Source organism: Podarcis melisellensis (assembly GCF_964234715.1).
Source record: "Podarcis melisellensis genome assembly, chromosome: 12".
Lineage (NCBI taxonomy): Eukaryota > Metazoa > Chordata > Lepidosauria > Squamata > Lacertidae > Podarcis > Podarcis melisellensis.
The window spans coordinates 24,459,903-24,474,321 of record NC_138544.1 but is presented as its reverse complement, the minus strand read 5'-3'; the positions used below and the strand labels follow the sequence as shown (position 1 = coordinate 24,474,321).

The following is a 14,419-nucleotide window of genomic DNA, read 5'->3' as shown; positions in this document are numbered from 1 at the left end:
GGTCACAAATTGTCTTTTCTCCACCCCCCCCATCAAGGTCAAGGTTTAAGGCCTTCCTAGTCCTGTCATTTCAACAAATACCAAAACCTCTCTCTCTCCTTGCTCCCCCCCAAAAAAAATCTCTTAACCGGTCCTGGCAATAAACCTTAAATACGACACTCTTGCATTTGTGGTCTCTATAACTGTTTTTCATTCGGGAAGGGGTGATCCGGCTCAACGTTTATATCTCCTCCCCCCACCCCCACCCCGCTTCAGAATACCTGACTCTTTAACCTTACTGAAACATTTATAGTTTAGTTATCACGCATTCGCTTTCTGGACTAGGTAATTTACGGGGGAAATATGGACCATATCAGCAATTTAGGAGAAAACATTAGGCCTGAAGGATAAGTACATTCGTCCTGAAATTCACGTTTATGTATATATCAGAAGGAGCGAAATAAAGGAGGGTTTAAGCAGGCTTTATTACAGTGACTATTTTTTATTAACAGTATTAACACTAGTATCTATCTACAGCTCTTAGATTTTCATTTTCAGTAAAAATATAAAAAAAACAAAAAACAAACCAAGGGTGCACCAATACATTTTCACAGTGTGCTGATTAAAAAAAAATATTTACAAGATAGCCTCTCCTTGTGAAGGGGGGGGGGGGAGAATAATAATGTGCTGGTTGAAGTTGCAGACTGATTTGTTTCAAGGGGTGAAAGTGCTGTAAAATGAATTCCTATACTTACTAATGCAGCCTGATAACTGAAAACGAAGAAGGAAAAATGTCTACTTACTCATAGTTCAAACTATAGAATATAGAAATCAAGATATCTCTGGGAAGCAAAATATATTTTCATTATCAGGTCCTTTGAGATTGTTTCTCTTAGAAAGGGATTTCTGTTACATCACAATTATAACTCTCATGTCTCTGTTTCTCCCCAAGTTTGGAAAACAGTCATTTATGGGATTTACACCATTTGTTACTTGATTAATGTCGCTGATACTGAAAAGCTATAGAGTCCCTTTTCAAATCTCTGGAGTATTCTATTATCACTGAGTTTAGGGATCAAGAAATGAGCGATTGGAAAGTAAATCAATTTTTTTTTTTGGGTAAGGTTCCCCTTTTTACACCCGGTAGTTTAGACTGGTTTTAATTTCTTTTCAAGGTTCACCCTTCGCAGAGTTTCCTTCATTACTGCTGTCTTTGGTACTTAGTACCTTCCTCCAGAAAGAAAATAAAACAGAAAACACAAAAGGCATTGCTTTAACATACAGTAATTTTACAACCCCACCCACCCCCGTGTTTACCTGAGCAACCATTCAAACATGCTTTTGGGAAGCAACGCAAGAAATTGGATCGCAAAGTGTGTGCGTGTGTGCGCGCGCGCGCCTGTGTTTTTTTAAAAAAGCCATCTTTCGAATTACAGTCCTAAATAGTGTCCTACAACAGTCACAGTAATACTTACACGCTTTTCTCGTCAAAATGTTTATCTTTCTTAACTGAAATATTTCTGGATTGGGCATTTGGGCTCTCAGACTCAGTCACTGAAATGGCCTCTTCTGGATTTCGGGAGCACTGACAAGTCTTAAAGCATTTCTCAAGAACCCATACTTTCTCTCTCTCTTTCTCGCTCTCTCCAAAAGCCATAATTCCAAAGAGACAGAGAGTTCTGGTGAAAGAAGAGGTTCATTGTCTTTTCTTATTTTATTTTTTACTTATTATTATTATTATTATTATAATCTGGACCAAAAAAAATATAGAGAGAAAGAGAGTTGGTTTTTTAGGCCTCTTGGCAGCTTCGCTTTCATTTAATCCGTTAACTCGTCGTCTTCAATTTGTTGATGACTTTTTTTTCTTTCACCCTTCTGTTTTGGAACCAGATTGTGACCTGCCTCTCTGAGAGGTTCGTAGTTGCCGATATCCTTCTGCGCTTGTCCTTGGTAATGAATTTATTTGTAGCATATTCCCTTTCCAGTTCCTTTAACTGAACTTTGGTGTAAGGCACTCTCTTCTTTCGCCCACGCCGGTAGGAGTTGGCATCCGAAGGGTGCGAAACCACGTCTAGAATAATAATAATAAAAAGAAAAGAAAAACATCAAAACAGGAAGGCGGGCATTAGCATTATTACGACCATCAACTGATATCAATTCATTACTCTTCACCATGCCTTTCCCCCTTCACGCAGTGACCAGCTAAAATGGATGGAATCAACAGGCCTGCCTGGGCTCCTAAGTCATCACCCAGAAATGCGGGCTTTGCTTTTCTGCTCCTAGCAAGCGCTTCGCTGCAAGCTCTTTTCCCTGTAACACCAAAAGACTGTAGGAAAATTATACGCAGTTATAATAACCGATGAAGCGTGCGAGCTGAAGCCTCGGTGGAAAATTCTTGTTAACCGGGAAGACTTCATGCCCCTTGGCAGACTTGTTCAAGCCGATTCGCTCCTCGGAAATAAATATATATAAACAAACAAATCGTGCATATGTTCTAGAATCTAGATCCAGCAGAGCTGAGGTACCCGAAACTTAGTTCTGGTACCGCTGAAGAAGGGGAGGGGGAGCGGAGAAGCGGAGACTGATGGTCGAAATAATTTGGAAGCAGAGCAGTCAGAACGAGTAACAATCTCCTGACTTGAAGCTAGACAGCTACTAGTACAGTACTGCAGCTTCTAGTACTTTTCTGGTGCAGTAGCAATGTATATACATATATACACACATATATATTGCTAAAGCCGCTGACCGTAAAGGAATAATCTGACTAAGGGAGTTCATGCTTCACCAGGAAGGCTTTATGTTAATCAGAAGGCTAGTAATTGAGCAAGTAAAAAAACAACAACGCTCTAAGTTTTATTATATAGCCCAAACCGAGGAACTAAACTGGGTGATAGTGGCGTAAGGAATGGCAGTAGTGATATGAAGGAAGAGGGGACTTAATCATCATACTCAAATTATTTATGAGAGGCTTGATCTAACGAGTATTGGGAGAGTGTGAATAAGAGGACAAACGCTACAATATTATAAGTATTATTATAATTGCTGCTAGTTGGGTTGGTGATGTTGCAAAAGAGGTAAATATTAATATACCAGTAAACCAGGCATCTTCCCTATTTTGGCTGGAGAGACGGAGAAAGAAGCAGGAACGCGCTTGGTGAGAGAGATGATAGCGAAGCAACAATCGGATCTTTCATGCATTACTCGCAAGTAAACCCTACTGTTTTCTATTGATTCAAGCACACGCACTCTCTCCCTATGAAAGTTAGTAACAAATGGCTCATATATAGGTAACCACGTTGTAGAAGGTAAGAGACTGGCATTAAAAACAACTCTCACTTCTACCACGATGATTGGTGGGACAGCCAAGTAAATCGCTAGTCTTCTCAGAGCAAGGGGTTGACCCTGCTGTGAGCGAAATAACCAAGAGGGCTGCAGTTGCACTATGAGAAGCACGGATAGGTGCAGAGCCATCCTGGGCGCGTCTGCTCGGACCGAAACCCTCCTGAGCTGAATGGGACTCGCTCCCAGATCAGTGTGGATTAAGTTTGCAGCCTAACTGGGGCGAATTCTCTCTCTGTCTCTTAAGGGCAGCGACCATATTGTTGCTAATAAGTGAGGGATGATGGTAGAGGCTTAGGAGGAGAACGGGCGTTGTTAATTCTACCGGGGCAAGGCAGACAGTGAGGCACTAAGTAAGCATACTCCGGAGTAGAAAAGAAGGGTCATGCAGGTGCATTACCCGGGAGAGTGGATTTCCAGAGGTGGGGCGGCTGGTTCTGTTCCTTGGGGCAGTAGACTTGCCCATTCCAGCCACTGGTGATAGCCCAGGGCTGGTAGCCTTCCATGGGCAGCATCGAGTCGTGCCTGGGCTCCCCGGGGCCTCCGATGGTGGGCACCACGGGCATATCCAGGTAGCCCGGCACCGGCTGGTAGGGTCCGGCGGCGTAGCCCTGGTAGAAGGCGAATTCCTTGGCCCGGGAGGTGAAGTCCTCTCCGGCGGCGCCTACCGACGTGTCCATGTACTTGTCGGCGAAGGAGGCGGCGGGCTGCGCGCACGACTTGAGCGCGGCGTTGTGGTGGCTCATGCGGCACGGGAAGTAGCCGCTGCCGAAGTAGCCGTAGGGCAGCGCGGCCGGCCCCGACGAGCTCTGCACGGCGGCCGAGCAGGGGCTGCACTGCTTGACAGATGCCCCGGGCTCAGCCATGCCCGCGGCGGCGGCGGCGGCGGCGGGCGCCTCGCTCGACGTGTAGGCGGCGGCGCTGCCCGGGGCGGCGAGCGAGGCTGGGTGAGCCATCAGGTTCCGGCACTGGTTGGCCGCGGCGAAGTTGGTGCCTGCGGCCGCCGCCGCCGCCGCGTGGAAACCGGCTTCCATGTTCTTGTTGATCTCCTCCAGGCTGTTGTCGTAGAGGAACATGACGGGCTCGATCCAGCGGGGATGGAGGAGCACGGAGGCTGTCATAGCCCGATCCGCATTGAGACTAGTGGCTCTTTTTTAAAAGCCCCAAAGACTGAAAAAAGAGATACTAAATCTCCCAGACTTGACCAGGGCTGACGCGCCAGTGTCGCGCCACGACGGCGCTCATTGGACCGCCCTCCCCCACGTGATATGCAAAGCAGCTGATAAACATCTGAGGAATAAAGGGCAGATAATTAAATAATGGCCTAATCGCGCCACGGCTTGGAATGCCAGCGGCGGACGGCACTCGCCCGCGCGCGCGGCCGCCCCTTCCACTCACGACTTTGCGTGGCGAGGGAGGCGCCAACGCGGGTGCAAAGGAAGAGCAGGTATTTCGCCTCCCTCCCCACCCCCCGCTCTGCAAAGTGTGGATTTCTTCCCTCCCCCCTCCCCCTCCACTCCCTCTAGCACATTGCCTCTAGGAAATTATTTCAACAGGCTCTCACTCCACGGTCTTAATGTCAAAGCCTTCTGACTTTCTGTATTTTTCTTGCTCATCAACTGGTGGTTGGTGGTGTTTGTGTGTGTGGGTGTTTTTTTTTTTTGGTTTTGGTTTTTCCTGGGGAACGTCCCTCCCTCCCCTCCCCTCCCTCCCTCCCTCCCTAGACTTAAACTCGTATTTTCTCGTGTTATAGGACTGCAAACTGCTTGTACCATTACGAGGTCAAAACACCTCTTTCTAAAACCACAACGCCTGTCAACGCTGGGTATTTCACATCTTCTCCTGACCTGTCCAGATACACACACACAAACAAACAAACAAATATATATGTGCGTTTTGAATGACATCACTCCTCCTTTGGACAAATACATCTGAAAAAGAGGAGCACTATCCAGAACGTAGGCAACAGATTTGCCACGGCAGGGTGTGGAAGAGAAAGAGTTAAGCAGATCTCAGAAATGAATCAGCCTCCCTGTATTATTTGTTATTGCAACAATAAAACGCGCAGCCTACAATTTTTTGCTTGAATCATCCCCGACCATAAAAATATTGCGTGGGATTATTTATTGTCTAAGAGTGACCAAAGGGACTCCCCCCTTATCATCGTTAATAACAAACCCTTTGCACCGAAACGCTCTGCGTAAGCACATGCACCAACACGGAAAGCCACTATGTCAATAAAAGGGCACTTCCTTGGAGTATTTTCTATTAATTAATTATTAATTAATTAATTAATTAATAGAAAATACTCCAAGGAAGTGCCCTTTTATTAATTAATTATTAATTAATTAATTATTAATTTATTGTTATTATCATTGGCACATACTCTATTACGAGTATATGTTATGCAGACACGACTGCTTAAGGATTTATATGCATCCTGCAAAATGCAAGTAGAAGTTAATTCATGGTAATATAATCACGCGAGAGAGTGGGGATTTGAGAGTTACTGACCTCCGACCACAATGAAGGGAGTAAACTTGTCTTTGTAAACAAAAGCAAAAAGCAAGGAAAAACAAAACAAAACAAAAAAACCCACCACACCCAAACCTCTGTCTGCTTGTTTGATGCACGCTTGACAGGTATTTATGAACTATTGTGCGAGCGGTTGGGGCTTGCAACATTGTTTTCGCTGCAGTGCTACAAGGATGGAATTCTAAATCGTGCATTGTTTGGAGAGACTCCCAGTCCCTTGTATGTAGGAAGGAACAGATCTGTCAGTTCGCCTGCCTGTCCCCCAGTCTGCCCTGCCCTGGCCCTTTTCGCTGAGAATGGCATGCGACAGAGGGGACTCTTGTCACCGGACAATATTTCAGCGAATTCTCTTAATTGTAACCAATAAAGGGCTCCTTTCCTCTCCAACCCCAGCCCCCTTCTCCTCCTGGATGGTCTTTTCCGCATTCCTCCTCATGGCCAAAGGCAAATATTTATTCCTGGCATATTTTCATATCCCCACCCCCCACCCCGCTTTCCGGGCTTCAGCCGTTAGGAAAAATGTAGGCTTCGAAATCTTTCCATTATTTGGCAGGGAGGGGAGGGGAGGGGGAGCTTCCCTTCGCCTTCCCTTTCCTTTTGGGGAATCTCATTCTTTCAAAACGCCTTGCAGCGGAGCCAAAACACAGCATACTCAGCCTTCCCCAACTCATTCAATTCATTAACCTACTCCAGCAAAAGGCTAACAGGGCAGCGCTCTTTTAGGGAGGGAGGGGAGACACGACTAGAGGCCAAGGTCAAGTTGAAAGCGGCAACCTAGCCAATGCCAGGATGGTCATTCAGAGCCGGAGGAGACTTGTCTGATTTGCTGCAAAGAAGAAGAAGAGGGGGGCAGCCAATTACTCCTTTCCAACCCCCCAACCCCCGTGTGTGTCCTTTTCGGCCTTTCTGTCTGTCACTTTCCAGACAAACCCTTCCCTCTTCTGGTTACGGAGAACTTTGCGTGCAACTGTGGCTCTTTGAGGGTGAAGCACGATGCTAAACAAAAAAACAAACAAGCAAATAAATCAAAAGATGTACCAGTAGAGGTGGGGATCCTATATGCTGTTCGTTTGTTTCCTTGCTTGGCTTTGACCAGTTCTGATGATAAAAAAAACAAAAACACAGGGTGTGAGAGAGAGAGAGAGAAAGATGAGGCTATATTCACATCATTGCTCTAGCTCCCAAGAAAGGCCGAGTTTTGCTGGACATTGATCAGAACAGAAGCTTCTTCAAACTCAGCCTGACCTGCTGCGCAGATAAAAGAATGAGCATTTCTAGGGGCGGTTCCATTTGTCTGCTTCAGAAATGGATTTTTGAGGAATAAAAACATGGGGCGGTTATCGCCGTCGGTCCAATGCACAGTTTTTTGCTTCTCCGGTCATTGGGATGAAGAGAGGCGTCCAAAGAGTTCAGCTGGAGGTCCACACTGAAAGCCAACAGATAGGTGCTAGAGAAAGAAGCATGGACAAAAAAGCGAGGTTGGATGTGGACGCTGCTTTTTGCCTGGTCTAAAAACTACCTGGCGTTGAGCCGAGCAAACAGGAAAACCGTAGGGCTTGACCATGAATATTAGATGAGTGCGTATAATGCGGGCGAAATCTGTTCTCTACTGGACGAGGGCAAAATAAAGTAAGATAAAAAATGTAAAACCTCTTTGCTTTCCTAAATGCAAGTAGAGCGACTGGTCTAGGTAGCCAAAATGAAGCTTTTGGTGGTTTGACGTGTGTTTGTAGGTTTTAAATTGATCTGTTCACTTCAAAGATCGTGTACTCGCTTCTGTGTATATGTAGCAAAAGGGACAAGAGTCCACGTAAAAACTCTTGCAGAATTCCGCCATCCCGCTTTTGTTGATTTGTCTGTGACAACCCCAAGAAAGACCCGCTATAGCAGACGGACCCACACCTATGGCGTGTGGGTCCTCTCCGCTTTTGCGGAGTGTATATAGGTGTGTATAGGATTGCGGACACCAAGGATAATAGAAAGTTTGGGTGCTCTGTTCTCTGATGATGGGTCTTCCTTCCGCAGGAGACAGAAACCCAAACTGTACTCCCTTCCTAGTAGGCGGGATTCTTCCACTCCTGTGGAATGCTTAATCAAAATTATGAGATGGTCGCGACATCGCCCTCAACCTGCGGCCTAACGGATTATTCCTTATGCGCCATATAACTGCTAATGATGACGGTCTTCCAAGGAGTGACCCTTCCAGTTGTACTGAGAACTGCGGCCTTTTAAATCATGAATTTGGACTCCATTCTTTAACCGGACCAGAAATTCAGCTGAACACAATGGAAATTGGCCGCTGAATGACGCTTGAGAGGCATTGACCTCATAGAACGATATCTGGTGGAAGAAGAGAGGGGCACTTCTAATGTAAAACCAAACCCTTGGAACGCATTAGAAAAGAAAACAAGGAATGATGTGGTTGTTTTTAATTCAGGAGAACCCGAGATGGTTAAAAGTGTTGAGAGAAAAATGTCATCCCCCTTTGCAACCTCTGTTTATGTATTAATGGAAGGAGGTTTGCAACCGTGAGTGGATGAGCGTAAGAGGCGTCTCTCTTCTCCCTGTGGCTCTAGAGCATTCCTCAATGGCAAATACATTTTTCGCAGACTTAGGTCGGGGTGAAGACAAAGTTCATAGAAAAACGAAAAAGCTGGCATTCTTGCCCCGCCCCGTCTCTCCCCTCCTCAATAGATGCTACCACTTAGAAAATACTTTAACGTTATATAAAAGCACTGCTAGGGAAATCCTTCCTTAACACCAAAGCAAAACACCCAATGAACCCATGGAATCAACTGTGTTCCATGGAATCAGAGGGGGCTCCCTTCCAAATGTGTCTGCAGTGGAGTTCAGTGTTTGGCCCTGATTCACTTCAGACCCACTGAAATCAACAATACTTGGGTTAGCCAGCAACTAACTTGAATTATTGATTTCAATGGGACAGGCCAGAGTAAGAGTGCTACCCAGCTCCATTATTGTTTTGAAAATTTGTTTTGCCATTTCAGGAGAAAGAGAATACACCCAACATTTCTCTGGATTATGAAATTTCTCTGATTGTAATCAGTAGCATAACTTAGGTCCATTTTAATTCATGTGGCCCTTGCTACCTAATGTCCACATTACTACTACTATTAGTAGTATGAGGATGAGGAGGAGGAGTAAAAGCAGCAGCAGACATAGTAGTAGTATTAGAAGTATACTGAATGGTGTCCAGTATTTTTTATTAAACACAAATATTGCTTTTGGTCTAATCCATGGAAGGATGTTGATTTCTAATAACTCAGTTTCCAGGAGTGAAGAAAACCTTTAAAAGATGATGGTGGAAGTCTTTTAATCGGATTTGATTTTCATGAGCAAATGCAATTTACCTGCCACCACATTATTTTGGAGGGAAACTGTCAAGGCCTCTTCCTCCTCCTCCCATCATTTTCTCTGAAAACATTCCTGAGCCAGTTTTAAGGACACTTTGCATTCAAGGATATTCATGTGTTTCTAATGTAATTAAACAGCTTTACGAGCAGCATTTGCTGGACATCCTAACTCCCTCCCTCCCACTGAGTGCTCTTTTCCCCCCTTGGAGATAATTGGGAAATAAGAAAGATTTTCAAAAGCAAATGCTAAAGGGGGGGGGAGAAACGTTCAGGAAGACTTGTGCAGAGATTACACACAGAGAAAGTGCATTCCTGTTTAAAATCAGGCTAGGTAGATTACAACACACAGAGAGAGAGGAGTGCAAAATTTTATTTCATCTAGTGTGTTTTTTCTCTCCCTCTCGGTGATTTAAAAACCGGCCATTTTCTGAAACCTCTATTTAGAACACAAGAGAGATTTAAAACGTCCAGGAAACATAAAACGAATCAAAGTCAGACTTGGGATGACTCAGTGCCTATTGTTTGAGTACAGTATATATTTACAGTATACACTTCTGTCAAACCTTTTATCGTTTTCCCACAATTTCTAATGGATCCTCTGAGGAATTTGAGAATTTAAGAACTGGCGGGGCGACGGTGTGTGTATGTGTGAGTGTGTGTGTGAACACAAATATAGGACTCCCCGCATTGAAGTAGGCGAGAGTTCTCTCATTCTCGCCTGTGTAGGTTAGTTTCTGTTTCTATCTGACCTGCTAAAGCGTTATGTTAAAAGTTATTAGGTGAAAAGATTTTATAACATCGTAGTATGGATAGCCTCGTGTTAAGCAGAAATGTGATATTTTAACTATTTATGGGATTAGGAGTGTCGCTAGAAAGTGATAAATTTATCCATCCACTTAATGTAGTCTTATCAGGCAAAGTGAGATAGTTTGTCCTATATCTTAAGGGGTATGAGGAGAAAAGAAAAGTGCGATGAAAATAATAGCCTGATTTTTTTAGAATGGGCCTGGAGTAGTTGTGTTTTATGTTTTGTACCGGATCGGTTACCATTTACGTTGACCAGGAATGTATACCGATAGAACAATATTTCTAATTTATTTTAAATTTTTGCTAGGGGTTAGCCACTGTTTTTAAGAGAGAGAGAGAAATCAACTCTCTCCCTGGCAATCTTTTTAATTTCTGGCGGGAGTTCAGATAAATTGCTACCACATGATTACAAGCTCCATTGTTATAAAAGAATAATTAAACATATCCCCGAATCTCTTTGTGAGCGCTCATCGTTCTCCCTGAACCCCGAAACCACTGTATTATTTTTTTAGGTATAATCAAATGATTAGGTGAAGCAGGGGGGGCGGGGCGGGGGGAGGTCGATTTACAGTGTATGAGAACTATTTTCCTAAAACTTTTTAAACCCCCCCCCCCCCCAACACATCAGTTTCATTTCATTGCTTTGCCTTTACAGAAAGTACCATCCGGATTGCTTAGTCTCAGGAGATTTAACCATCGAAAGCTTACTTGTATTTGGAAGCTGATTTCGAAACCTAAGTATTCATCTTGGGGGGCGGGGGTAGGAAGTGCTCTTGACGCTGCAACTCAAATTCCGTTTACTCCGGAGTAAATTTCTTCTGATTCTTAGCACTTGTCTGGAGTAAGTGGGCTTTGTCCTTTTGTAAAAAGTAAGAATAAATCAAGGGGTTGTAGCATATTTCCCCCTGCGATTTCACTAACTTAGCGTGTGTGTGTTCTGACCTTCATTTCCTCCTTTACAGATGAATACACCTCTACTATTTTGACAATATTTCCAATGAAGATGATTTTTTAAAAGGAGTTGGGGGAGCGCTAGGTCCAGACGTCTAATGCTCCCCACGTTGAAGTAGGTGAAAGTTGTCTCCTCCTATAAAATGATGGATAAGAGCCACTTGAGGAAGGAGGATAACTCCTCTTCGGAGAAATGCGAGAATCTAGCTAAACTTACCAGTTTTACTGCAGGCTTCTGGAAAGTGGAGCAACAACCACAACTCCTCTGCCTAGTAGCTGAGGGTGGGGAGAATGCATTATTGGGTAATAATACCATCCCGTAATCCTGACCTCAAAAAAAAATATCTGTACTTAGACTTTTTATAAATATATATATGCTGAACATAGGTGGGTTGTGTAGAATTCATTTCCCAGACCAAAACCACGATGCTGTTTAATTTATGGTTCTGGAACACCAGGCATTGTGGCCGTTGCTATAACAGAGTTGAATCGACCGGGATTGTCATTGCAGTCCACGCGGCGGCACATAAACCCGCTATTAAGGCGAAACTTCTCATACACACCAGGTTTTCTCTCTTTGCAACCAACTGGGAGTTTGTTTCTCGGCAGGATCTGGCAGCACAAGAAGTTCAAGGCTTTCCTTAAGAGTGAGACGACCAAAAGCTCATAGTGTTGATGCAGGTAACAGTCGGGAAAAGAGCCTTGATTTCATTCATATCCGAGGGCAGGGCTCGGCCCCTGGGATTTTTGTATTGCCTCAGCTTCCTGATCTCTGGATGTAGCTGGACTACAACAACTCTCCACCGGCCAGGGATTATGGGAGCTGTGTAGTCCAAATAATCTGGAGGGCACCAGGTTCATGAAGCATGCCCTAAATAACTTATCTTCTTCTCTGGGATGGTCCATACCCTCTAGTGTTGCCCAATGCAACAGGTTGTTAGAGTCAACTTCTGTTGTACTTTGCTCCCAGACAGTGAGATGTGTTTGTGTGTATGGCACTGGTAGGCAAAATGAACAACCTTTAGTGTAGATGGGGGAACCTGTGGTTCTTCAGCTGTAGTTGGGACTCCAGCTACCATCAGCTGCAGCTGGTATGGCCATTGTTCATGAGGATGGAAGATGCAGTCTAGCAACACCTGGAAGGCCACAGGTTCCACATCCCTGCTCTAGAACAATGCCACAGAATTTAATGGGGCTACTGGAGAGTAAAAATAAAAAGCTGTCGCTGGAAGACTTGGACCTGGAAAATCCCTGTACTGGAAATCCTGTCTAAGTAAAAATTTCAGGAGGCCTTGAAGTCTTTTCTTCCTCCCCACCCTGCCTAAGCTTTACTGGGAGTATCAATGAAGAGACTTCTTCCATCCGGTTGTTATGATGGTGCATGAGATCACTGCTATAAAGCACTTTGCAGACTTTTGTAACCTTCCACATCCCCCAAAGTTGGATGGAAATTAGTGGAGGACAAGATCCAAACCATTTGATGGCTGTTTTGCTATACCTTAAAATTCCCCCTTTCTTTGCTCATTCCGTAGTATACTCATCTGAACCCAGAATTACTATTGATGTCATTAGCCATCCATTTATTTATACTCTGTACGCTAAGCACGTTTAGCTGGAAGCAAAACTCAAAGACTTCAGTGGAACTCGCTTCTAAGTATGTATAGTACATGTGCTGTCGATAGGAGCATTGCCGAGTTTATCAGTCCCTCTTGTTCTTAAAGGTTTAAGGTGAATTTAAAAAGCCCGTCGACTGAAACGTTTCCTGCCAAGCCTCATCCAAACAGAACCCATCGCATTAATCTGGGTGGAATTTACGCAGGAGAACTTCTCAACGGATTGCGCTCTGCATCAATTGAAGCTCCCAGATGGAAAGAGTTCTATATTATTAAGGAAGAAGTAGAGATATTATCAAAGCTGTACTTAAAGCTGTGTAACGAACTGAATGTGTTAAGAGTTACCCTATAAAAAGAAAAATAACTGCTCTCGAGTAAGTGCATTGTGTTTTGCAGGTTGGGCACTCTGCTCCTAAATGCTCTCCTAGACACCCCAAGTAAACCCGACTGGCCACAAATAAATATCAGTGGGATTTATTTTCAGTTAAATGGTTTTGGGTCTGGGAAGGAAGACACCGTCAAATGGATCTGGAGTATTATGGTTTTGACTGTAGGACTGTCGCTGTCCCTTTACTGCCGATATTTCTCACCTCAACGAAAATAAATGTGTTTTTCAGACTCCAGATAATCCCTACAAAGAGTTACTGCTTTAATAAACAGGAATTTAAAAATCTGTGACCTTCTGGTGTAACAGCTTGCTGCAGGCGACCATATTTCTATAAAAAAATAATGAGACGGGGTGTGTTCAGAAGTACTGTTACTTAATCCGCACGTTCAGTTCTTGCAAAGACAGAGGGCGACTAACAGTTCACAGGAAATATTGTGGAATCTCCATCAAACATGACAAAAACACACGAAGTAACCAAATCTTCCTTTGGAATGCTTTAAGCGACTATAAACACACTGAAAACGCGATGCAACACAAGATCAACACTGGCAAAGTTGCTAATTCTCATATGACTCAATCTCGTCTGTTGCTTTACCGCTCTCGTATGCTGAAATAATTTTTATTTTGAAATAAACTGTAATCAGGATCGGGAAGGATCAGTTTAACAAGTATGGAACATTCTGGGGCTCTGAAAAGGCACAACACATACCTGTCTAAGTACAAGGAGAGTTTATATCTGAAATCCCTATTGGCTGAAAGTCGGGATGTAGTTTTGTCTGCAATCCTGAGTCCAGTTAGGTTTCGATCCCGTTACCTTCGCTGCTATTCCAGCAGCCACACTATTACATAATTAATCTTAACTAACACATATTCTGAGTTAAGCAGCACACGATCACATCATATTTTTATATGCCAGACATTTGTATCTATCTAGAAGGTGACACCTTCACTTTTGATAAATGGATGGATTGCTATGGCGTTGTGACAGTTGTGCCCGAGGAACACCAATCTCCATTAATGTACTTATGTAAATAATTATGGCTGGTGCTGCAATGCTTATAAATCCTAAGGGTGCATTTTTTAAAGTGACTGGGGCAGGATGGATGGTTAGATGGTTGGGAGAGCAACCCCATCCCTGGATGAGGATGAGGATGATTAATCCAGCCTTTAACCTGAAAGTTCCCAGGGTAGTGCAGAAACAATTCATTAAAATCAAAGCAACTGAAATCCATAAAACCATATGGCGCCCCTACCTTCCCAGCAGTCATGGAGCCTTTCATATAAGAAAAAGCACTAATTATTTCCTCGCAATATATATATATATATATATATATATATATATATATATATATATATATATATATATATATAACACCGCCCTGAGTTGGATCTTATCATAGAAAGGCGGAATATAAAGTTCCACAATAAATATATGC

The 14,419-nt window shown here is 43.7% G+C and overlaps 1 protein-coding gene and 1 long non-coding RNA gene across 2 annotated transcripts; one reads left to right on the top strand and one right to left on the bottom strand.

The window, feature by feature from the left end:
- Window positions 1–1,123: 1,123 nt before the first annotated feature.
- On the bottom strand, window positions 1,124–4,477 carry HOXA13 (homeobox A13). Its single transcript, XM_081882890.1, has 2 exons — window positions 3,719–4,477; window positions 1,124–2,050 (listed from the first exon to the last, which is right to left on the bottom strand). The coding sequence occupies exons 1-2, from the start codon at window positions 4,437–4,439 to the stop codon at window positions 1,806–1,808; spliced, it is 966 nt and encodes a 321-aa protein (XP_081739016.1). The 5' UTR covers window positions 4,440–4,477; the 3' UTR covers window positions 1,124–1,805.
- Window positions 4,478–11,456: 6,979 nt separating this feature from the next.
- Window positions 11,457–13,957, top strand: LOC309353922. The gene is made up of 2 exons (XR_014162136.1): window positions 11,457–11,663; window positions 12,704–13,957. It is a non-coding gene; the product is annotated as an uncharacterized lncRNA (long non-coding RNA).
- The last annotated feature ends 462 nt before the right edge of the window (window positions 13,958–14,419 follow it).

Bases quoted from the DNA above. Each gene is read 5' to 3' on its own strand.
- HOXA13 (XM_081882890.1), bottom strand. From the start codon at position 4,439: ATGACAGCCTCCGTGCTCCTCCATCCCCGCTGGATCGAGCCCGTCATG. The intron at 2,051-3,718 runs GTAATGCACCTG...TTATTATTCTAG, and splicing joins CTGGAAATCCACTCTCCCGG to ACGTGGTTTCGCACCCTTCG.